We start from the raw sequence: 26,032 nt of genomic DNA, 5'->3' as shown, positions 1-26,032 counted from the left end.
GGCTTCTCTTGTCCTCCAGTAGCTGCGGTAGTGGGGATTTGCCCCATTTGTTGCCTAACTTCTCCAGTTCGCTTCCAAACAGGAGGGTTCCCTTAAAAGGTATTCTCGTGAGTCTCGTCTTAGACGTCGCGTCTGCTGACCAGCTTCGGAGCCAGAGTTGCCTTCTGGCTGCCATGCCAGACGAAACGCCTCTGGCTGCGGTGCATACCAGGTCGAAGGTTGCATTCATGAGGAATGATACTGCTGGTTCTAGTGCTTCAATGGGTGTGGTGGCATTCCTGGTCTTTGATAAGCAGGCACATGACACCACAGCACAGCAGGCCGCGATCTGTAGCGACATAACCGATACATCGAATGACTGTTTGAGGATGGATTCCAGATGTCTGTCATGGGCATCTTGAGCACTGCTCCTCCTTCGACTGGGATGGTAGTGCGCTTTGAGACCGCACAGACCATGGCATCCACTTTGAGGAATGCCAGGAAATCTTTGGGGACGGGGTCCAGGGGGTATAGGGCTGCCAGGGTCCGTCCCCCCTTGAAAGTGGCCTCCAGAGATTCCCATTCCAGGTCAATCAGCTGTTGGACGGCTTGCAGCAGAGGAAAATGGCGGGAGGCCTGTTGGAGTCCCTCTAGGAGGGGGTTCGTCTTCAGTTCCACTGTGTCACTTGAGCCTGAGCTAGCGAGCTCTTTCAAGCTGTGAGCCACGAGGTCTGATAGTTCCGTCTTTGGCAAGGTTCCGTTCCTGGGGGAGGATTTCCCCTTCCTCCAGGGAGTCTTGATCCTCGTCCGAGGTGTCCGTGTCCCCAGAGTTGGGGCTTTTAGGCGGGAGAGGCAATTCTCTGGGTCTAAAGGGTCCCGGGATGTTAGGGTCCTCTGGGGAAGGCTGTGGCTGTGTCACTGGAGGCACCGGTTGCATGTGGACAAAGGTATGTATGTATGTATGTATGTATGTATGAGAAGTGCTGTGTCCCCGGGGAGCCCCGTTTGAAGGAGGTTCCCACTGGGGGCAGAGAGGTCCGGTGTACTGTCTGTGGATCCGGATCCCAGTGCTGGCTGGGATGACCCTGGCCTGGTTCACCCAGAGCCTCCTCGCACTGTAGACAGAGCCGTGGGCCTCTTCGTGCTGCACAGCTCTTATGTGGAATGCTGGGGCAGAGGATCTGAGCATGAGCTTCTTGTCCGGTGGTGCCATGGTTTGGCGCGTCGGATTGCAGAAACCCCCCGCTTAGTTATGCGCTCCGGGTGTGCCCAAGTTGTGCTGTTAGGTCGGAATGTGCGCTCAATAAGATGCGTGCGCCGTTGTGCGCATGGGGTTTACTTGTGCGCCCGGCGCCGTTGAACGCGTGGCTGTGCACGCCGCTGTGCGCACGGATCAAATCGGCGGACAGGGCGGTGATCAAGCGAAAATGGCGACAGCGACCACGCGAGCAATATAGCGACCACCTCGGAGGGTCTCCACGTGGGAGGACCCTCATATCGGACCGGGGTCTAGCCCGGATAGGGCTGATCAAACCGGTGGCACTGATGCCAGCTGGCGATCTGTGCGGCTCTTCGAGCCTCAGAGACCGAAGACTTTTAGGAAGTTTTCTACCTTACCTTGTCTCGGCGTTCCTGGTCTCGTCCGGGCGGTCTCCGGCTGCGGGGGGGGGGGGGGGGGGGGGGGAAGAGGGAAAAAGTACCTTCACCGCCGCGCTCAGAGTTGAGCCCGCTGCCTCTTAGTTGCACCCGATGTCGGGGGCTAAGTCCCATGCCAGGAACTGGCTGCCGGGAAAAGGCCTACCTTTGAGGGATCGCGGAAATCACCTCAGGAATTCTCAACTGGGGGAGTGACCCGTAGGTATCACCGAAGGAGAGCGGGGCTCGTCTGTAGAGGTAAGATTTCTTCTGGTTTTGGATTTCTTTGGTTAGAATATTCTAATGCTGTGCAAGTGTGTATAGAGTCCCGAACTGCTATGGAGACGGAAAATACTGAAGAGCAGGGCTTCCTGCAGGGGTATATGTACTAGGGCTGATGTCAGATTGAAATCTGATCCGTCTCCAACTACTAACAGGAGCACACTATATCCATTGGTCCTGAGTACATCTGCTACACGATAGGAAATGGAGTGTTTCCTCTCAGACTTTAAATGCTTCAACATATCAAAATCCCTCAAGCCTAGGGAACTGGGAGCTTCAAAATCAGCAAACCTTGCTTCACTGCAAAGCAGGAGCTTGGTTCAATTTAAAACTTTTTTCAGCCGACAATCCTAGGTTGCCATACCAACTCTATAATAGAAAAACAATAAAGATACCCTCCAAATCTCAATTAAATAAAGTGTGCCTAAGCCAAACTGTCTCATCTAATTGCTGAAGACAGAAATTACTGACTATACTGGTTCTATTAGTGACATATATGCCAGTGGTGTCATAAAAAAACCAAAAACTTTGTCTCCACTGTTTGGATGAGAGGACAAACCCATTTGTTCCTGACTGGCCAAGCAGAAGGCAAAGGAATGTGGAATTCAGTGATGCTACATACAGCACTATTTACTGAATCAAACATATGACTACCTCCTGCATATTAGAGATGTGAATCGGAACCAGAATCGGTTCGGATTTCAGTTCCGATTCACATCTCTACTGCATATCAACCCCATCGTACCCCTAAACCTGACCGGCAAATCCCCTTTACATCTATTGCATTTAGCTAAACTACCCATAAAATACTACCGAACGTATCAATCAACCTATAATGTTACTTAATGTTCTTATATTAGCAATATTAACATAAAGTAACATTGGTAAATGCTTGATAACTGTTTCTCTGATGTTTTAATATAAATCGTTGTTATAAATGTAAACCGGAGTGAAGGCTGACACCAAACTTTGGTATAAAAAAACATTCAAATAAATAAAAATAAGTTCTCAGTATTACTCTTTCATCTCTCTCATCTAGCCATACAACTATCTTTCAGTGATATCAAAGCACCCACTACAAATTACTGAAATGGATAGAGTAGTATTGCAGCACACATATTCTCTTACTTAATCTAACTAGGGTTGAGACTGATACAGAGTTAAACAAATTAATGTTGTGTCCCAAAAATTCAAGAAAAATCTTACTCTAACCATATTATAAGAACTGACAATGGGCTTCACAGACTGCATGTCATGACTCAGGCATGACATGCCTTCAGGGGAGGTCAGGCTGGAAAGGTCTTACACCATGTGTGCTTGAGTCTCCCTTGGGTGCAGGATGAGAAAACAGTATTTCCTTTTTTTAAATTTATTTTGAACCAAGTTTAATCTTTATCTTGATTTTTCAGAGACAGTTAAAGTATATTTTCATTCCCCTCTACAGCTTTATAAGGCCTATTCTTCTAAAAGTGCTAAACTATAATGGTAAAAATTAAGAGCTGCATGCAGCAGTCCTGGAATCTCCTACTAAGCTGTACTGGACCATCAATGGATTCTGCATGCCCTCAAAAAGGCACAGCAGATGGACAAAGACCAACAAGCAGCATAGCACCCCAATGCCTGGCAAAAATGTACGCTGCTATCTCCCACAGTCCATGACAGCATACTTCAATACTGCAGACATCTCATCTGTCCACTTTGAAATGCTGATTTGCAAACCATCTGTATGGCAGGAGGTTGCTGACGTACCAGTTGGGTTGCAGTATGGAATGCTCTAATAACGATTTGAGGATGCAAGCCTTCCTCCACATATGCTTTCACTTGTTTCAAGAACTCTGAAGCAAGGAGAGTCACAGATGTAGTGCCATCACCAACCTAAAACGAGAATTTAAATTTTTAAATAACATAACTCAACTGGACCCAGCACATCTTTAGACAAATTATGTCCACATGCAGCATTTTGATTTATCATGTTTTGCCAAGCCAACCTGGCTCCAGCCTTTGGTTAACTTCATTGCAAACCACCATGGTCAGCAGCATGTTACATATGCCCTGCATATTGTATGATAATGGGCATGTGACATCAGAGATGGACATATTATGTAAAGAATGTGTTAGAGACCATGATTTGGAAAGTAATGTAAATAAGGTATGTGTGTTTTGGATTATTTGGGGGTTTTTTCCCAGTATTAGTGTGTTCAAGCCTCCATCTGATACATGATTAGCAATTTTCTTGTCTGTTTAAAGCATCAATCCCTTAAATATATTTCTGAAGTTAAGAAGTATGCTGCTACACATACACACAAACTACCTGAAGTAGTTTGTGATGTAATCATATGAAAAGAGAACTAGAGTAAAATTGCCTGTCACTGTCATTCTCCAATAACAGACCAATGAGTAATGTGAAACACAGGACCTATGTAAGATGTCCAATGAGGCTGTATGTTATGAGGAAGATGAAATTATCCATCTCTCATAACAGTTGCTCAGACACATCTGACTACATGGTGTGCTGAGGTCCGAAACATGTAACACGGCAACGTTCATTAATAAACACAAAGGAATGGGCAACCATTTAGAGTTGCTCCCAAAGTATTGCAAGAACAATGGTAATCCCTAGAGATGTGAACCGTTTTTTTGTGTTCATGTTGTTCTTCAGCCGCCGCAGGAAATGTTGTTTTTTTGCGGTTCAGGTTTTTTTTTCGCGAAAAATCGTTTTTTGGATTAGTAACACGAAAAACGGGAAAATCCCGATCGTTTTTCAGGCTCCCCGAAACAAGCCGAATTGGACAATTTCGTTGAAATTTTCCAATTCGGCAAAAACGAATGCACATTTCTAGTAATCTCAGGCCTAAGGTTTTGATATCCAGATAAGGTATGCACCCCATCTACCGCCCCAAAACATAAAATTACCTCCGCATCTTGGGATTTAGCAATGTCCACCAAGGTTTTAGCAGCAGGGTGCACAACATCAAGAAGCTTCAATATTGTGGCACCATCATTGGAAATTGTTGCTTTACCTAAAATGATATAAAAGTAAAAATATCCTTGATTTCACATTTTATAAATGTATAGTCAAATGACATCTCTAGTCACCGGAACCTAGTTCTCTCTTCAATACCACCATTATTTCTTTTCATACCAATATAATCACAATAGCAAGCAGGTCACACTGGACATCCATGGGAAGTTGGAATAGCCCAGGCATTAAACTCAAAAGGGGGAAATCAAACTCTCAACAGTACAAAGTAGCTTATGAATGGAACACTGCTAGCCAAAATCTGCAGAAAGCGCTATAGAAATTTTTTTACAATATTGTGCATTAATGGGAAAAACTGAAGCTCAAAAGCATTTAAGGCACCGTGCCACATCATTTTCCAACCCATATAATTGCTACATTACAGCAACCACTTGTTATAAAGAGAACAAACCAACATATTTGTTAGAAAGGTTAGCTCCAGTGGCTGGGTGGGCCCATCCAATCAGCGATGCCTGGTGTCCCGAGAAAAGGAGGCCATGCTGAAGAGCTGATCCCGTAGCGACCCAAGAGAAGAGGAGGCTGTTCCGCAGGGCCACCATGGACCTCAAACCACAATGGCCCAAGAAGGTGGCCCAGAGTGTGTGAGAGTTTGTGCAAAAATGAACCTAAGCGAGAGAGAAAGCATGTAAGTGGGAGGCTAACTGCGTAAGAGGCAGCCTGAATGTGAAAGCAAGAACCTATGTGTCTGCATGGTATGGGAGTGGGAACCTGCATGTGAGATCATTGTAACAGTGAGAGTGTGAGGGGGGGGGGGGGGGAGGGTGATAGAGCCTGTGTAAGCGAGAGCCATGGGTTTCAGGGAGGAAAGAAGGAGAGAAAGAAAGAAAAAATCCCTGAAAAAGGAATTAGGAAGGCAGACAAAGGGGGAAAAAAAAACTGGGACCAACCAATTAAAAAAGTAAGATCAGACAAAGGTAAATAATTATTTTGACTTTCAGTGACTGGAATATGCCATCTTTGGGCATGTGTATATCTGTTATGGTGAAACATGGGTTTTACATGCTTTGTAGTTTGTTCTGTCCTGAGACTGTTTTCCCCAGAAAATTAATTTCCTCTGAGCTGGCTTGCAGGTGTCATTTGACATCTGCTCTATAGTTCAAACTAAGGCTTTGGATACTGGCTCGACTCAGGATGAAGCTTAAACAGCATACATATCCCAGCATCCTTGAGGAAGCTTAAGACTAAAACATCCTGTAGTGCCAAAACTATTACTAGTCACAGGCTACTGCTCAGAGCTGAAGCTAGCACTTTGTGCCCAGATTAATCCTTCACATAAAGAACTAGCCCTGAAGGTGCTAGCATGCTCTAGTCTTGGTTGGAAGTACAAAAAAAATCAGATCTCTGTACTAAGGCCCTGTTCAGCTCTTGTGAACAGCCTTTTTCCTGATCTCGCCAAGCACTAGATAAGTAGTGGAACGTGTTTAGTTAACGTTTACTGTTTAATCCTTGTTGTTTTACTTGTTCCAGTTTACAGATAAAATCTTTCATTCACTGTTAGTACTTTTGTTAATAAACATATTAGTTTGCTAGTACTGTCTTGGACTGATTTAACTATCTCAGTATTGTGTGTATTTGGTCTGTGGGTCCCTTTGGGTTATGTGGGGTTCCAATGTCCCTAGAAACCACCAGGGGATAGCTTGTGGGTGGGAAACTTATCCAGAAACAAGTGGGATCCAAGCTGGAAGGTTATGTGTGTAGGAGCATAGGCACAGGTGCAGGCGGACCTGGGCAATGCTTGGCAGGACGCTCGGGGGTAGCGCTGAGGTATTACATCTCATTTGTATTTTGCCTTTTCTTCAGTATTCCACCGTTCGGAGTTCTGCTTTCCATTTCAGCTTAGTCTGCATTCTATTTCTAATTTGTAGTCAGTTATTTTGTATTAGGTAAGCATCTGTGTTGAGCATATGACAGAGGAGCAGTATTTCTGCTAGTGTGTAGTTTCTCCGTAGGGATTTGTAACAGTCCGGCTTGTCATCTACCTAGTAGGTGGTGTATTAGTGTTCTAGGGCCTAATATTTGCATTGCTGCCTTTTCATAGATAAGGCTTCTGCTATGATATGGCAAAATTCTAGGTTTTATTTTTTGCAGGGGTTTGATTACTTCAAAGTGTTTGGCAGTAAATGGAGTTTGTTTTGCTGTTACTGTCCATCGTAAGAGGCTAGCCACAAAACATGTGAAAGCTGAGCAAAGCATGCCATGTGGTAAAATAAGTTCATTTTGAGGAAAGTAAGGACCAGTGAGATACCACACGGATCAGTCATGGGGCCAATTCTACTCAATTTTTCATCAGCAATATTGCAGAGAAACTAGAAGAGAAGATATATCAGATGGCAAAAATGGTAGCATGTTTGCCAGTAGATGAAGTGGATGAAGAAAGACAAGAATTAAAAAAGCATGATGAGTGGTTAGGAGTGTGGCAGCTAAGATTTAATGTAAAAAAGTACAAAGCCATGCACATAAAAGACAGAGAAACCCAGGAGAGCAGTATATGATTCTGGAAGAGAGGAGCAGCACAAATGAATGAAAATAGGCACTTGGTCCTTTAAGTTTGTCTGTATTCATGTTTTGTTTGTGCTTCTAAAGTACAGAAAATACATCTTACCTCTGTTATCAACAATAAGCTTATCCATGCCACGAGGGCCCAGAGTTGTGCGAACTGCTTCTGCAATGACCTGGCAGGCATTGATATTACTTACAAGTTGAGGGACTCCTTGGGAAGTATCAGTCCCTTCCTTCAACAGGATAACTGGAGTGGGCTGGAAGGAAAAGAAAAACATGTCATAAGGGGCCAGGAACTTTTGTCATAAAGGATTCTAGTAAAGCAACAACAACAAAAAAAAAGTAATGCACGATCACAAACTGCGGGCACAATGGAGTTTGGGGTGGGGGAAGGGCATTAAAATTATTTGAGTATATGGATGTAGCTCATATGTTATTATGCGAGAAAAATAATTTAGAAAACGTGAGCACCAGCCAACCATTTTAGAAACCAGAACAAAGGTGATATAGGAAAATCGGTTCTTACTGGCTAATTTTTGTTCCTGTAATACTACAGATCAGTCCAGACCAGTGGGTTATTCATCCCTACCAGCAGATGGAGTCAGAGAACAAAACTGAGGCACTGTTACTTATCTGAGACTGCCACCTGCAGTCCCTCAGTATTGACCTGTACCCAAGCCAAGATTAATCTAATCTAAATACCCCTCAGACAGACAGAGGGATCAAAGGGTTGGAAACCACTCAAACTGTAAATCTTATTCATCCACAACCAAACATGAAAACTGGAAATACTGTGGAATCTGCCCAAATATGATACACCTTATGGTAAAGATTCTGGCTCATCAATTTCCTCCTCCTTGTATGGTGTCGAACCGGATTCCCAGGTACTCTAACAATTGGGAGGGCTGCAGGCAGCTCTTGGTTGTGTTGACGACCCACCCGAGATTCTGCAGTACATTCTTGACTCTGGTGGTCGCCTGATGACTTTCCTCTGGAGGTTTTGGTGAACGTCAAAGAGGTAGTAGCTAGTCCGAAGGGTAGCGCCCGGAACTGGTGATGATGGTCCAGTATCGCAAAGCGAAGCCAGCGCTCATGGTCGTGATGGGCAGATATGTGGAAATAGGCTTCTGACAGATCCAGTGAAGTCAGGAATTCTCCCGGTTGTACTGCCCTTATGACAGAGCGTAGGGTTTCCATGCGGAAGTGCGGTACCCTCAGGTAGCAGCTGATGGTCTTGCGGTCCAGGATGAGCTGGAAACTTCCCTTCTTCTTAGGAATGATAAAATAGTGACCAGTATTTTGTTGATGCTTGGGCACAGAGGTTATCGCCTTTAGGCTGAGTGGTTTTGTTAGTGTGGTTTCCACTGCCATCCTCTTGGAGGGGGAGTGGCATGGTGATCTCACAAATTTGTCTGGAGGGATGCTGTGGAAGTCATTGCTGTGACATCAAATAACTGTTTAAGGATGGATTCCTGACGTCTGTCTTGGGCATCCTTGAGTGCAGTTCCTCCTTTGACTGGGTTGGTAGTGGGCTTTGAGATAGCGCAGACCATGGTGTCCACTTTTGGGAACCCAGGGAGTTCTTTGGCCGTGAGTTCCAGGGGGTATAGGGCTCCTGGGGCCCGTCCTCCTTTGAAGCTAGCCTCCAGGGTATTCCATTCCAGGTCAATCAGTAGTACGGCCTGCAGCATTGGGAAACAGCATGAGGCCTGGTGGAGACAGACGTAAAACTGAGTTTGTCTTTGGCTCCGCTGTGGTGCTTGCGCACAGAATGGCCAGCGTCTTCAGGCTCGCAGGCCCGAGATCTGGTAACTCATCTTTGGAGAAGCATCACATCATTGTTCGGTCCAGTTCCATCCCTGGAGGGATTTCCCCTTCCTCCAGGGGTTCAGGCTCTTCCCCCGAGGTGTCAGTGTCCCCTAAGGGGAGGCTTTTGCTATGGAGTGGTCAGAGAAGGGTTTGGAAGGTCTTGCTCTTCCGCTTGCGCCTGGACAAAGGGTTTGCAGCCCTTTGAAGAATTCCACCCAGGAAGGGGTCCCTGGGTCCCTATTGTCTCCAGCGGGGTTCCCCAAGGCACCCATTTGAGAAGGGGCCGAACCGGAGGTACAGAGGTCCGGACTATCACTGGTGGAGCCGGATTCCTCTACTGGGGGGCCTAGTTTTGATTCCCCCTGAGTCTCTTCACACTGCAGGCGAAGGGCAGGGGCCACTTCGGGTTGTGCAGCTCTCCGGTGGCAGGCTGGTTAGAGTGCTTGACCCTGGCTTAATTGGCCGGCAATGCCATGGTTTGTGCGCGTGGAGTGGCTCAAAATTCGTGTACACACGTAGGTGTGCGGGCCGGGAGACTTAGTTGTGCGCTCCGAGTGTGTCGACGATGTGCGTGCAGGCCGCTATTTGTGCATTTAGCAGGGATGTGTGCACAGGCCAGTTTGTGCGCCCAGCACCATTGTGCACACAGCACAGATGCGCGCACTGCTGTGCACATAAGACTTTTGAGTGCCCGGCTCAGTTGTGCGGACAATATGGCAGTCAAGGAGGGGAAATGGTGCAGACGACCACGTGGGCAAGATGGCGACCCCCCCGGAGGGTCTCCACGAGGGAGGACCCTCGCACTGGATCACGGTCTAGCCCGGACGGGGCTGCTCAACCCGATTTAACAGATGCTGGATGGACTATCTGTGCGGCTAGCCGAGCCTCGAAGACCAGAGACTTTAAGAAAGTTTTCTACCTTACTTTGTCTCGGCACTTCCCGGTCTCGTGCCGGGTGGTCTCCGGCTGCGGGTGGAGAGGGAATATACCTTCACCGCCGCGCTCGGTATTGCACCCGCTGCCTCTCAGCCACTCCCATTCCTGGGGGCTAAGTCCACGCCAGGAACCGGCTACCGGACTGAGGCTTACCTCTAAGGGATCTCGGAAATCACATCAGGAATTCTCGACTGGGGGAGGGACCCTTAGGTATCACCGCAGAAGAGCGGGGCTCATCTGTAGAGGTAAGATTTTCTTCTTTGGTTTGGATTTTCTAACGCTGTGCAAGCGAGTGTAGAGTCCCAAATTGCTATGGAGACGGAGAAATACTGGAGGGCTGCACTTCCTGCACGGGTATATGTAGTCTGAAATCAGACTGAAATCTAACTCTGTCTCCAAATGCTATCAGGAGCACACTATACCCACTGGTCCTGAGTCCATCTGCTACACGCTAGGAAAATGTCCTGGAGATGCTCTGCACACACATAAGGCATCTACCTCCAACACCTACTGGCTTCTGGTTTCTCCTCAATGACTGATGTAGGCCACTATTGTGGCATTGTCCGACATTATCCTTATCGCTAGAGCATCCAGCCGATCCGCAAGCATGCCAGTTGAACTGCACACACTTCCAACCGATTGATGGTCTACTGTTGCTCCTCGGCATCCCAGCGACCTTGCACCACCAAATCTTGACAGCGAGTACCCCAACCCAGAAGGCTCACATCTGTCGTGAGACGATCTGTTGTCTCCAAGAAAAGCCCCTTCCTGAGATGACCCTCTTGTAACCACCACTGCAACTGGATGCTCACCTCCAATGGCAAGTGGAGTCTCAGTGGGTAATCTTGCAACTGTGGATGCCACCAGAAAGCAATGTGCACTGAAGGGGTCATATGTGTGCCCTTGCCCAGGGAATTACATCCAGTGTGGCTGCCACAGATCCCAGGAACATAAGAACATAAGAAAATGCCATTCTGGGTCAGACCAAGGGTCCATCAAGCCCAGCATCCTGTTTCCAACAGTGGCCAATCCAGGCCATAAGAACCTGGCAAGTACCCAAAAACTAAGTCTATTCCATGTAACCATTGCTAATGGCAGTGGCTATTCTCTAAGTGAACTTAATAGCAGGTAATGGACTTCTCCTCCAAGAACTTATCCAATCCTTTTTTAAACACAGCTATACTAACTGCACTAACCACATTCTCTGGCAACAAATTCCAGAGTTTAATTGTGTGTTGAGTAAAAAAGAACTTTCTCTGATTAGTTTTAAATGTACCCCATGCTAACTTCATGGAGTGCCCCCTAGTCTTTCTACTATCCGAAAGAGTAAATAACCGATTCACATCTACCCGTTCTAGACCTCTCATGATTTTAAACACCTCTATCATATCCCCTCAGTCGTCTCTTCTCCAAGCTGAAAAGTCCTAACCTCTTTAGTCTTTCCTCATAGGGGAGTTGTTCCCTTAGGAACTGCAGATAAGACCACACCATCGGGCGAATGGTCGGTCTCAGGGTCTGAACTTGAGTAATTGACTTCTGAATGCAACTCTCCAATAGAAATACCCCTCCCTGCTCCGTATCAAATCACACACAGAGATAATCTAGCATCTAATACGGCAGTAAGCTGCTCTTGGCCAAGTTCACTACCCAGCCTAGCTCCTGAAGCAAGGAGATCACCTTGTGAGATGCCAAGTGACTCATCTGTGCTTTTGGCCCAAATCAACCAGTCGTCCAGATACGGATGGACCCGAATACCTTCCTTGTGCAGAGACACCACTACTACCACCATGACCTTGGACAGGAGTGGGCAAACTATGGTCAGTGGGCCAAACCCACCCAATGACAGTTTTTCTGGCCCTCCTCCTCAACTTTCTCCATTAGATCCGGGCTGCCGGGACCTTCGATGTCAACAATGGCCTGATATTGCAACAGCTGTAGCACCCCTCTCAAAGAAAGCAGTGGGGCAGAAAGAGGAGCAGCAGCACCCAGCCTTAAAGAGATCTGTGCCACCGGTGGCAGAGAAAAGAGCCCTTGCGGCTGCCGGTTGACACTTGGAAACGACAAAATAAATGGAATAGTGCCCCATATTTTCTTGTGATCTAACAAGAATTACGGCCTTCAAATCCAACAGCCTCCTTAACATAGTCTCCACTGCCACTCTCTTCTGTAGAGTTGCAGAGAGACCATAAATCCATCCAGATAAATTCAGAGAAAATCTAGAACATATCCATCTCTTAGCACTTCCAGGACCCACTGGTCCATCGTAATCTGGGCCCACCTTTCATAAAAGTGAGCTAAGTGATAGGTAAGAATCTGATCCTGTAGGTGAGCCCCCACATAGTCATTGTGAAGATAGAGGTGCTCCGGCCCTGGAGCCTGCATCCTTACAAGGCTTCTTAGGCCAAAAGGACTGATCTTCCAAAGAGTTTGAGACTTTTCAATAGTTACTCCTCTGTAAGGATAAAACAGACAGGAATCCCTGGAGCAGCCCTTTGCTGCAAAAGGACACAACATCATCTTCTTGACCTCCAGCAATCGAGGAACCTTGGATTTACCCCAGCTATTCGCTATCTTCTCCAACTCACTTCCGAATAAAAGAGAACCCATAAAGAGGAACCTTGTGAGATTGGACTTGGAAATAGTGTCTTCTGACTAATTTTGCAGCCACAACTGGTGCCTAGCCCCTATTACAGAATCCATCCCTATAGTGGCCATCTGCACCAAGTCACAGCCTGCATTGGCTAAGAATGTGGCTCCCAGTTCTATCACTGAACTGTCATCAGACCCTGCTCCTTGCTGCCAACCAGCCTGAGCCACCAGGCAGCAGCAAGAAGCAATTTGCAAATTCACTGCCATGATCTCAAAGGCCTACTTAAGGTTAGCCTCAATCCTTCTATCCTGAGCATCTTTTAGAGCTGCCCCTCCTTCTGTTGGGATGGTGGCTCACTTGGTAATAGCACGTACCAAGGCATCCACCCTCGGGAATCGCAACTGTTCCCTTGCCTTCGGATCCACGGGATACAAACCTGCTAAAGCATGCCCCCCCTCCCCCTCTTTAAAACTTGCCTCCAGGGAGTTCCAATCAAGGTCAATTAATTCTTGAATTGGATCTAGAAGGGGAAAGAAATAGGATGCTTCGCATAAAGAGACCAATATGGGATCTTTCTTTTGTAAGCCCATCGTGTCACCCCCGTCCATACCAAGCGTCTTCAGGATCTTTCCTAACTCCAACATTACTTAACTCCCTTCAATCAACATACTTCGCTAGTAATAGCATTAATAGCCACCCCTTATAATGTTATTATATATATATATATATAATTATCTGATCTTCATTTTCCTTCTTACTCCAAGTTATTGTTTCCCTGTTACATGTAACTGCTTTTCTGCACTATTGTTCAAATTGTAAAGTTTATTTTAATTGCACCCCTGTTTCTTGTGAACCTGCATGATGGGACTATCGTCTTGAATGTTGGTATATAAAAAAACTTAAATAAATAAATAAATAAATAAATAAATAAATCTGAGTCAACAGATTCGGCAAGAGTAGAGCCCAATGTAGCTCCAATTCAGATGGAATTTCTCCATATTCTAGAGAGTAGAAAACCAAATCCTTAGAGTCATCCGACGTATCATGATCCATATCCCCCTGAACATCTCCAAGGATAGCCTTCTTGCAGCATTTACCCACAGTAGTTGACAAGTGGGAGACCCGAGCATGTGATCCCTTTTTAGTAGGAAGTTTCGCCTCCGCAGAAAAGCTTGCAAGCCATGGAAATAAATCCACCTAGGAAGAGAATGGATCCATACCAGGGCTCATAGACCCAAACCTGGCACTTTCTGACCTCTCTCTTAGGGATGCCTCTACCATCAGGAACAAGGGACTTGGGGGGGGGGGGGGGGGAGAAGAGAGTGACCTGTCCACTGTGTCGCCTCCTGCCCCATTTCCCTCTGAAGTCACCATAGGCCAAGGGAATATCCCAACTGGTAAAATCTGTAGTAGCCAAATCGTTTGAGCATCTAAACAGGCATAGTGAGAGCAATGGCTGGACTGCCCTTTTTAGTCCCGGGTGCCATAGTTTTCCTGCACTCTCTAGGCAGCCTCCTGCACCCACCCCAGCAGCGGCCGGGTATACCCACACAAGTACTCACGCACGAGTGCACCCACGTCAGGACACCGTCGCACGGTGAAAATCCTTGCATGCACCTAAGCACAGGGGAAAAGAAACTGCCGCTACAGCTACCACACGGCTGAGTAAACAGAGCCTGAGAAGCAGGGCCTAGCCAAAAACCGCTCAACCAGCCAAGCCCTAGCACTTCCACTCTACACTAACTCCACAGAGAAGTGAGAGGGAAAAGGGGGTAAGATATGCAGAAGACGACGCTGAGGGAAGGAGGACCCAGTAAGGAAAAAAGGAGCCTAAAACTTTCTTTTTTTTTTTTTTTTTTTAATTAACCTCAGCTGAGCTCTTCCTGGCTGAAAGCAGGATTGGGTCATCAGCTACGGGGGAGGGGGGGGCCACAAGACTTCACCACCAAGTACTCCCTCTTATGCCTTTTTTTTTTTTAATTCTATGCTTGGTCAGGCTTCTCCTCAGGAGCTCAAGCAATGCATCTGAATCTTCTCCTGGTCTATTTTTTTTTCCTTTTGTTTTTACCACAAGCAATCCCCACAAGGGATTGCTTGTGGTAAAAACACAAACACATCAATACCAACTCTCCAGCGATCCTACTAGGAGACTTCAACATTCATGTGGACTCCCCCTCTCCCTCAGCCAACTGTGAAGCCCTCCTCTCATCCTTCATGGCCATGGGATTCAAACAAATTATTAACAAACCCACGCACAAAGCAGGACACACGCTAGATTTAATATTTACAAATGATCCGATCTTGACCTCTTCTCTTCCTACCTGCACCCCCATCCCTTGGTCAGATCACTCAATTATTGAAACTGAAATTTCCATAAAGAAAAAACCCACCACCAACATCACGAAATCCACGATCCAATTTAGAAAAACATGCTCCATGGAAACACTCAGCAACACGCTCACCAAGGACTTAACTAAACTGGACCTCACAAATGCGGACACCGCCATGAACTCCTGGCTAACTATCACCCACTCAACAGCGGATAAAATATGCCCCTTGACTTCCAAAAATATAAATCCTGCCTGCACTAACAAAAAACCCTGGTTCTCATCAGAATTAAGAACACTTAAACAAAACCTTCAACATAAAGAACAACAATGGCGGAAGAATCCCACCAACTCTGCACGGGCCTCCTACAAAGCCACAATGAGCTACTATAGGGCCACTATTCTTCGCACCAAAAGAGACTTCTACGCCAAAAAAATACACGGCTTCCTATACGACCCAAAAACACTCTTCTCATATGTTGCCACACTCACCACCCCTATTCCTCCAATCATCCCAGAAGAAGAAGCACAAAACAAATCCACCGAGCTAGCAGTCTTCTTCGACAACAAAATAAAAAATGTACTTATCCCGCTTACATCTTCTAACCCCATTCCTAACTCCCAGCCACCTCTTGACCAAAACTACACCCCATCGACACACAAACGATCCCTAGAATCTTTTGATACTACATCATCCCTGGAAATAGAATCTATCATCAAGAAAATGAAGCCCTCATCGCACCCAATAGACCAAATCCCGACCAAACTCCTTCTCACAATCCCCAGCATCATCGCCAAACCTTTGGCCGACATCATAAACTGTTCACTCACAAACGGAACAGTCCCAGACGCTTTAAAAACAGCCTCGCTGAAACCTTTACTAAAAAAACCCAACTTGGACCCTTCCAACCCCATAAATTTTCGCCCTATCGCTAACCTACCTTTCATAGCCAAGCTTATGGAAAAACTGGTCAATACTAGACTCACAGACTACCTCGAATCCCACAACATTCTATATCCATCACAATTTGGTTTCAGGAAACGCAGAAATACAGAATCTTTCTTTGTTAACGGGTGTACCCCCCTAGTTTATTGTAAACCGGTACGATAAGACATGGTCTTGAGCATCGGTATATTAAAAGAATTTAAATAAATAAAATACCTTATCTGCTGGAGACAAATAATACTGGAAGGCTGATGTTGGGACAGGGTTATATGTCAGAGACATCAGCGAGTCACTTTACTCCATCTTCTGGTAGGAGTGCATAACCAACTGGTGTGAATTGGCCTGCCTGAGTGCAGAGGAATACATGTTTTATGAGATGCAATGACCAGAATTGCACACAGTTCTTAAGGTGCATTCTCTGTTTTATTCACCATTTCTTTCCTAATAATTTCTAACATTGTTTGCTTTTTTGACTGTCACCGCACACCTATATCTTTTTCCTGTGTTATAACTCCTAATATGGTACCTAGCATCGTGCAACTACAGAATGGGTTATTTTTCCCTAGGTGCATCAGCTTACACTTGTCCAATATTGCGCTCCTGCTCGTGGGTCTAGCCGCGAGCAGGCACTTACCTTCGTGGCCCGGAGGCCATTGATGTTTCCTCTCTTCACCGCAGCAGGGAGCCGCGGACTTCGGCGCTTCCCAGGGTGGTAGGAGCCACCGCCAACTTCAATTCCGCTTCGCGGCCCGGAGGCCACCGTCCCTGTCCTCCCTCGCGGCTGGAGCAGCTCTTCGGTCCGTCTTCAGCAGCCTGGATGCCACCGCTGTTATCGGGGCCTGAGCAGAGGCCCAGCTTCTCTGTGCACTGCTCAGCGGCAGGACGCCGCTGGCCATGGTCCTACATGGTTTCCTGCTTCCTGTCTCCTAAGGCGCGGCCTGCCCCTCCTTCACAGATTTAAAGGGTCTGCCGCCTTTGCCATTCCCAGCGGCAGGTCCGAAAGGGCTTGGAGTTTTCGGAGGACCACTCAGAGACCAATCTTGCATGGTTGGCCTCATTCAGGCTGTGCAGGTCGGCAGGGGCCTAGCTTCCTGGTCTCAGCCCAGGCTCGGACATGTCTCACCAGCCTCGGTTCTGCCATGGAGTCCTCTGGGGTCAAGCCAAAGATCCAAGGGCATACAATCTCCCCGGAAATGGGACCACTCTCCTAGCGCTCCTTAACATCCAAATTTAAATTTCACCTGCCATTTGGATGCCCAGTCTTCCAGTCTTACAAGGTCCTCCTGCAATTTAACCTAATCCGCTTGTGTTTTAACAACTTTGAATAATTTTGCATCATCTATAAATTTGATCACCTGATGCGTTGTTAGCATCTCCAGATCATTTATAAATATATTAAAAAGCACTGGTCCAAGTACAGATCCCTGAGGCACTCCACTGTTTACTTTTTCAAACCGACCATTTAGTCCTACTTTTTCCTACTTTTTAACCAGTTTGAAATCCAAAGGACAATGCCTCCTATCGCATTCCTTTTTAATTTTCTTAGGGGTCTCTCCTGGAGAACTTTGTTAAACGCCTTTTGAAAAACCAAACACACTAAATCTACCAGCTCACCTTTATCCAAATGTTTATTAATCCCTTCAAAAAAGGTAGATTTATGAGGCAAGACTTCCCTTGTGTAAATCCATGCTGGCCATGTCCCATTAAACCATGTCTATCTATATGTTCTGTGACTTTGTTCTTCAGAATAGTTTCCAAATTTTTCTCAGCACTGAAGTCAGGCTCACTGGTCTATAGTTTCCCAGATCACCACTGTTCTAGGAAGACTAGCACAACTTTCACTGAATATGTCCTTTCTAAACTATAAATGATAAAGGATGACACTGTACCCAGCCCTGGAGGTATCAATGAGCACCCATTATGTCTGTGCTTACAGCACCAAAGGTTTAGAAGCAGCAGGCTGGTTAACATTTGGTGCCTTCCAGCTCTGCTAAATCTCTGCTACCATGTACCTAACAGATCCTTAGAGGTGGAAAAGTGAAAGCACCAAAAGTACCTAGGTGCTGCAAAATCCTAAATCCATCAAATGTCAGTAAGACCCTCAACTAAAGCAAAATTACTATACAAGTGAAAATACAATGTGATCTATTCTACAGAATGTAGATGCTTGAAGTCAGAGTCCTGCTTCACAAGAAAATTCAGGCTGATGCAATACCGTGCACTGGCTGCATAGAATGGCTCAACGCACGTCCATAACCCTTGATGCAAAACGGGGGTTAGCGCATCCAAAACACATCCAATTGCACGCATAGGTAACAGCACTCATCACATGCAAATGCATGTTGATAAGGCTATTATCTATTCCCCCCATGCAAAAAAAAAAAAAAAGAGTGCACCCAACACAGATTTTTACTCGCCAAAATTAACACCTGCCCTGAGCAAAGATTAATTTTGGAGCAGCCAAAAAATACTGCTTTTCTGTACTTCCTCCAACTTAATATCATGGCGATATTAAATTAGAGGAACAAAAAAATTTGAATGTCTGGGAAAAATGCTTAAAAAAAAAAAAAAAGTACCAGCAGTCAGCTTAGAAAAAGGGACACTCAATTAACTAGCACCCATTTTCTTAACTTGTGGCTGTACACAAGTTAGGAAAACAGACACCCTAAAATTGAGCATCCATTTTTCTAACTGACAGCCACCTCTCCAGGGCACCCACAGCTGAGAAGGCACTAGGGGCATGCAATTTCCCCTAGTGCCTCCTTTTTACCACAGGACCTAATTTAAATATAAATCCGGTGCCTGGGAGCATACATTAAGGGAGCAGGCACACATTCATGAGCACCCATTTAACGCACACCAATACTACATAATCGGCCAGAATGAAAAGATGGAATCTCATAACTGAAGCACTCATTTAGCTAATTCTCTTTTATTGATGATACTTAGCATGCCTTAATCACCTTGAGGCAGGCTGACCTTTTTACGGTTGATTATGCATTCTGTGGAGCTGTGATTATGGGATAGTATTTCATAAATGATATCTGCCTCTTCTTTTTATCCTTTGTTTATATTTGTGTTTTGTTGTATGCAATGTTATATTTTGTTGAACTAATAAAAAAAAAAGTTAAGTGTCTGCTATTCATTAAGATGCCTTAACACTACCCAATTTCCTGTTACAGTATCATACATCACAGATGATAGGACTTTTCATTCACTTCTTTGCGCTTAAAAGGATACTCTGTGCTTGTTACTAGTTTGACACGTTTATCATCTCTCCTAGTATCGTTCGATGCATTCACGACCCTTCATCACAGCCACCAAATCATAGTCCACCAAATATAACACCCTCTCTCTTCCCTCTCATACACCACCAACGGGTCAGCCACAGCCCGCAGGGCCCCGGGTGGAAGAGTCTGAGGAGTCAGATGAGGACATGGGATTTGGTCTGTTTGACTAATTATAGTTATTATTGATTGTCACATCCAAACCAATTTAAGAAATAAAGAAATTATACCTTTAAAAAAAAAAACCACACAGCCCAACTCCCCCTGCCCCAGCGGATCTCACTCTCTCCGAGCGTCCCCAAGGGAACATGCCGCTGCCTCGCAATGACTAGGCCCAACCCTGGCAGCTGAGGGTGAGGAGTTAAAAAGAAACTCCCCGCGCCAGCGGCCCCACTTCTAGTCAAGAAGAAACAGAAAAATAAGGACAGGCTTAAATAGGCACTACCGACAAGCGAGTACCGGCGCTAGCACAGAAGGATGGAAGCAGATCTCCATCTCTCACTCACCATCATCTTGCTAGCGGCTCCTAAAGCTATGACAGTAAACTCGCACCTCCCAAGGCCAAACTCCCACAATGCTCTACAGAACACCCGCCCCTTCCGGAACCTTCCCAGCCCTAGACAGGAAGAGGAGGGAAGGGAAAACGGTCAACTGTCAGGGGGCGGGGCTACGAAAGAGAGGCGAGCCATTGCTTTCGTCGTTTATTCATTCATGTATTAATAAAAGTGGGTGTAATCTCGTGTCTGACGGCTATGTTTGGGCAGCCGAGAAGCGAAGGGCGGAGTTAATTCCTAGCAGCGTTGCAGGCACGTGAGTAGTAGAACACCACAGCGGGCGGGTTTACGGAGATAAAGGTTCCCACGCCTTATTTGTCGCGTCACGTGGGCGGAGCGTTTCCTCCACCTTCCCGTGGCGCCTGGTTCCTGGGCCCGAGGTGCCGGCGCGCGCAGTTTTTTGTTTTTTTTTTTACCGGGTTCTAGCACGGGCAGGTCACATTGGTTTCCTTGGTAACCGTACCACTCTTCCCAAGCCTAACACTCCTCGCCGCTGAGGCAGAAGTGCTAACGCGACTAGAGGTTGTAGGTCTTTAGATTAATAATTATTAGTTTGGTTTCCAGGTGCATAAAAATGATTCCAAAGTTGAACTATTGTGGAGTTATTTTTTACTTTTCAACTGAACTGGATCTCAGGATACTGTGCTGATTATATATGTAAAACTGAGATTTGACAATTGTATGGAAAGGGAGAAAGGAAGTGGGACTGATAGAAGAATCTCGCATTAAAGTTCCTTTTAAAAATGCCAATTAACTTGCAAGGGCAGCACATAAATTTGCATTAATTTCCCAGGACACGATTCTATTTCCTTCACTGAACCAGCGTAGTATACGTTAATATAATAGAACTTTTTTATTTAAAACAAAATTACAGAACATCTTTTTGGTCCATGCCAAATTGTTTATTTAAAAACAGTTTATTTTACAACTAAAAAAACCCCCCAAATAGTCCTATCCAAATTAACAAAGCAAAGTAGGCATTCCCTATCATTCCCACTGAGTAAATAACCAAACCTAAAACATTCGCTTAGACATGGATGTCCATTAACGTATTTTTTTAAATAAATAAAAGTAGTTAAGATTATCACTTTAATAGCCAACAACAACATATGAACATTGTGTAAATCAGATAGATATCTAATAAAAAATTGCTGTTAAAATGATTTTTTTGTTAAATCCAGATAATGAAGGACTGTTTCCAAAAAATTCAGATTTTAGACAGACTGATTGATACAACAAAAGTGCAAAACAAAATTTCCATGTATCCCAATGTGGAAGTATTCTTATATTTTTGAGAGAAAATACATCTAGCTCCATTCTTCCATCTGTAAAAAGACAACACTTTTGACAAAACATTTTGGCCCATCTAGTCTGCCTCCCTTGTTATTAATTTCCTATTCTTTCCTACTACCTTCCTTCCCACTGCTCTCGGATTCTGTGCCAGCTATGCTTGAATTCTTTCACCATTAGAGACATCCTCTCTACCCTTCTAGTAAAAGTCAGTTACTTCTGCTATTGAGGTTTATTTGAAGAAAAGCATCTTCAAAGACTGTACTGGGATACATCCTGTGTCTTCCATCTATATATACAGGACCAGATTGACTATCCATTTTTACTTCCTTTATACTAGGTACATGTTGGTAATGTAAAACCCCGGAAATGGTGTGGCAGACTGCTTGATTAGCATGAAGCTGCACCACTGGAAACGGGAGACACTTTATTTCACCAATGAGTGCAGCCGGGAGGCGGGGCTTAGGCTCTTGGCCCTTCTGACAAGATGCGTGGGCGTCTGAAAGAAGCTTTCTACCGAGAAATGGTGTTCAGTATTTGGAAGTGGTCCTGGTTGTTATTGCTGTCACCCTCCGTGCTGCTTGTGTGCGGTGAGTTATTCATTAGTTAGATTTTACATTACAAAGGAAGTGGGATACTTGTAGCCCAACAGTAGCGCGTGTCCTTACCTGTCCCCTCATGCCATTTCTGCGGGTAAACGTCAAAGCCGCTGGGAGCTTTAGCCCATTTATCTAAGAGCCTGCGAGCCTGGCCAAAGAGTCTCATGAAAGAACACGCTATCGAGAATCTTACAAGAAAATGAGGACTTGTTTGTGTTTGATCAAAGAAGTATGGCTAACGAAGAGAGATTCCGAAGGTTTTGCTATTTTAAATAGACAATGTGCGTATATTTTTCTGCTAGTAATTTCTAAAGGATTTAATTACTGATTTCCTAAATTAGGGATGATCGTGGATACCGTACTCCATGGAGTACAGGTTTGCTCTCCACTATCTGAAGCAGGATTTTTCCATAGCCACAAAATGGGAGAGATCCCTTGGTACATGTGTCTTCTGGGGTTCTTGTTTGGCTGCTGATGAGTTAATAAGATTGTAGGCATGACCTGGAAATGGAAAGGAAGTGTGTGTGCTGTCAAAGCTTTTTAGTCAGTACAGTTTTCTTTATATCTCCTTAATTGAATATTTACTAATTTTTTATTATTTTAAAACAAGAACAAAAATCTGTCATTTTTATAGATGTATTATTTTTTGCAGCTAAATAGCTATGAGGTAATTTTCAAAGCCATGTATGTGCATAAAAACAGTTTATGCAGGTATATGTCATGTTATAAAATTGTGCAGGGGTTATGCACATAAAAGCATGCTTGTAATCTTATTTCATGCCTACTTTTATGCACACAAAAAATAGGCATTCAGGGAGACAGAGTAGGAATTTACACACACACACTTTATTTTAAAAAATATCCACATAAGAGGCCACACAAATTACACCCTACAAAGAGCAGGTGTAACTTTACTTGGATTAGTGTGTTCGCATTCTTAGGATGAAGTTTCAAAGCAGACTTATGTGCATAAATTCTCTCTGAAAATTGGCATAATGTATGCATTTTAGCAGTGGCTAAGTAATGCAGGTTATAAAATTATCCTCTACGTATATACCATTCAGATGTGCTGCTAGCAACAAAGAATGAAGTGGCCTGCTTTGCTTATTGTGCTATTCATTGTGCTATTCATTGGGTTCACTGAGAATAAGAGTATTTTATAGATGTCATATCCCAGATGAGGGTATAGTTTATGGTGAGAAGTCTCTGCAAACTACTGCTCTTATACAGCATGCAGGAGTTCTGGGATAAATGAAAAAATGATCTCTAGTGTGTATTCTCCCCAAAATAAGGTAACATTTTCTTCTGCAATGAATCTTTACCTGTTTACCATATAATAAAAGTAATGTGAATTGATATAATACCTTTTCATAACATGAATGATGAGCAGTGCAACTCCTAATACCCTACCTGTCCTTTTTGTGATGTGATTTTTTGTTTTATTTTATAACATAAGATTGTAATAGAATTTAATAATGTAAATATAATATTGTATTTTACATACCCCAGTATATGATAAGTTTATTTATTTGATATAACGTTATTTTTAATTGTCAGTTGATGTAAACCGATATGATGGCTCATGCCAAATACTGGTATAAACATTTTAATAAATAAAAAAAAAAATTAAATCTAAATGATCCCAATTTGCTAGTGTACAATGTGTGTAATTTGTAACTATATTTGTAGTACAGGAGGCGAAATGTTGGATGTTCAGTTTAACAATGCTCCATGCCATTCTTTATCATTCGGATAGGTCAGTCCCAACGAGTGGGTTATGCATCCCTGTCAGCAGATGCAGACCAAGCAAAAGCTGTCGTCATGGCCATATAGTCCCATTCCAACATCAGCCCGCCAGTATTCTCAGTCTCTACAGCACCGCTTGCCTCCTGAGGTGATACCGTGCAGTCCCTCCCTGCAGTATACCGTATTTTCTGGCGTATAAGACGACTTTTTAACCCAAGAAAATCTTCTCAAAAGTCGGGGGTCGTCTTATACGCCGGGTATCGTCTTATAGGGCACACCTGCTCTCTTACCAGTTTCTCTCAATCACACACACATGCTCTCAATCAAATGCATTCTCTCACTTACTCACAGGCTCGCTGGCTGCTTCTCTCTCTCTCTCTCTCTCTCTCTCTCTCTCTCTCTCTCTCTTTCACCCCCCCCCCCCCCCCGAGCACAATAGTAGCTGCAGCAGCTTCCTCCTCCAGCCCCCGCAGGCCAAGAAAGAAGAAACCCATCGGCCGCGGGAGGCTCATGCTGCTGTCTCCTTTCCCGATTACCAGCTCCTTCGACTGCTCGGGGCCGTTCCTGCTATCGCCGCTGCAATTTTTTCATTCGGCACGGCTTTCTCCTTCCCGCGCACCGCACTGCCGTTGCCGCTGGGCTATCAGCATGTTCAAGCCCAGCGGGAACGGCAGCGGTGCAAAAAAAAAAAAAAAAGCTGTGGCATCCGTGGCTGCCCTTTTCTTCTTCCCGCCCCCCCCCCCCCCCCTTTGAACCGGAACAGGAAGTGATGCGCGGGAAGAAAGAGCCGTGCCGCGTGAAAAAATTGCAGCGGCGACAGCAGGAACGGCCCCGAGCAGTCGAAGGAGCTGGTAATCGGGAAAGGAGACAGCAGCATGAGCCTCCCACGGCCGATGGGTTTCTTCTTTCTTGGCCTGCGGGGGCTGGAGGAGGAGGCTGCTGCAGCTACTATTTGTGCTCGGGGGGGAGTGGAAGTGAGAGAGAGAGAGAGAGAAGCAGCCAGCGAGCCTGTGTGTAAGTGAGAGAATGTGTGTGTGATTGAGAGCCTGTGTGTAAGTGAGAGAATGTATTTGATTGAGAGCATGTGTGTGATTGAGAGAAACTGGTCAGCGAGCTCGTGTGTGAGAGACAATGAAAGTGACTGCTCAGAGAGATGACTGATGTGTATGTGAGTGTGAGAGAGAGAAAAAGCATGGAAGTGAGAAATCTGGGTATGTGAGAAAGCATGGGAGTAAGAAGCCTGATTATGTGAGAAAGAGCATGGGAGCGGGAGGGCTGGCTGTGTGTGTGTGCGCGTGCATGAGAGAGAGTCTGGTTGATAAGGTGACGGTGTGTGTGAATGTGAGAGAGAATGTGATTCAGGGAATGAGAAGCCTGTGCACGTGGAGAGTGAGCATGGAAATGAGAGAGAGACTGGTGTGTGTGTGTGTGAGACAGAGAAAGTGATTATGAGAGTGAGAAGCTCGTATATGTACGGTAAGCAGAACACGGGAGTGGGAAGCCTGTGTGTGTGTATGGCATGAGAGAAACTGTTCAGGAAGGTGTCTGGTGTGTGTGTCAAAGACTGTTTGGGAAATGATTGGTGTGTGAGAGACAGAAACTGGTCATGGGGGCATGACTGGTATGGTGTGTGTGTGTGTGAGAGACATGGGCCCTAAGGAAGAGGAAGAGGAATAGGAGAGCTGCTGGAGGGGGTAAGGAAAGGTGGCTTTTTAAGTTTATTTTTCTTGATTGACTGCCATTTTAATTATTTAATATTATGTGATGTGTCTGCTTTTTTGAAATATTTTATTGGTGTTTGGAGAATGTTTAATAGTTTTTATGAGTTTTTAATTGTTGGATGTTGTTCTGTTCATAGCTGTTTTGAAACATTTATTCTGCTTATTAGTATAGTTTTACAATTATTTATGTGTGGGGATCTATAGCTGCTTGCTAGTTCTGTTTTCCTAATAAGAGGTATATTGGTTTTTAGGGCCTGATATACGGTATTTGTAGTGTTGCCTTTTCATAGATAGGGTTGCTCCTGTTTGAGTGTAAAATTATTTTTTTTTCTTAAAAATATGTATAAAAAAGGGGGGGTCGTCTTATACGCCCAGTCGTCTTATACGCCGGAAAATACGGTATACATGGCTGAGGAGTTTGTGACAGTGACGGAGATCCTTCAGAATCTTAGTGAAATAGCTCTCCCGAACCTCACGGATCGGCAAAGGAAAAGGCTGGGCATCCCTGTTTATGTGAGTAGAGGTGCAGAGATCTGCGGTGGGACAACCAGGGAAGAAAAGTCCTGGCCTAGATGGGTATCCCCTGGATTTTTATAAACTATTATTTAAGGAATTAGCAGGTCCTTTTAAAACAGGTTTTTGATTATCTATCTGTAACTCCACTGTACCAGAACTGATAATTTAACTGATGCCACAATAGTCCTAATTCATATGGCCTTGACCCGAGGGGTACCGCCCTATCTTTCTACTGAATGCTGATATTATGATATTAGCAAAAATTCTTCAGATACA

General features: G+C 45.0%; 2 protein-coding genes across 2 annotated transcripts in view; one reads left to right on the top strand and one right to left on the bottom strand.

Moving 5' to 3' along the window:
* Positions 1-19,979, bottom strand: part of CCT7 (chaperonin containing TCP1 subunit 7) — a 75,048-nt gene extending 55,069 nt beyond the window's left edge. The window contains exons 1-4 of the mRNA XM_029594638.1: positions 19,837-19,979; positions 7,539-7,692; positions 4,810-4,916; positions 3,646-3,771 (exon numbers count right to left, since the gene is read on the bottom strand). Coding sequence (XP_029450498.1) covers positions 3,646-3,771; positions 4,810-4,916; positions 7,539-7,692; positions 19,837-19,842 — 393 coding nt within the window. The 5' untranslated portion in view covers positions 19,843-19,979. The remainder of the gene's footprint in view (positions 1-3,645; positions 3,772-4,809; positions 4,917-7,538; positions 7,693-19,836) is intronic.
* A 24-nt stretch (positions 19,980-20,003) lies between these two features.
* Positions 20,004-26,032, top strand: part of PRADC1 (protease associated domain containing 1) — a 38,380-nt gene continuing 32,351 nt past the window's right edge. The window contains exons 1-2 of the mRNA XM_029594650.1: positions 20,004-20,140; positions 21,515-21,764. Of these exons, the coding sequence (XP_029450510.1) occupies positions 21,662-21,764 (103 nt within the window). The 5' untranslated portion in view covers positions 20,004-20,140; positions 21,515-21,661. The remainder of the gene's footprint in view (positions 20,141-21,514; positions 21,765-26,032) is intronic.

The sequence above is a fragment of the Rhinatrema bivittatum genome, chromosome 1 (genome assembly GCF_901001135.1).
Source record: "Rhinatrema bivittatum chromosome 1, aRhiBiv1.1, whole genome shotgun sequence".
Classification (NCBI taxonomy): domain Eukaryota; kingdom Metazoa; phylum Chordata; class Amphibia; order Gymnophiona; family Rhinatrematidae; genus Rhinatrema; species Rhinatrema bivittatum.
This window is presented reverse-complemented; position numbering and strand designations above follow the sequence as displayed.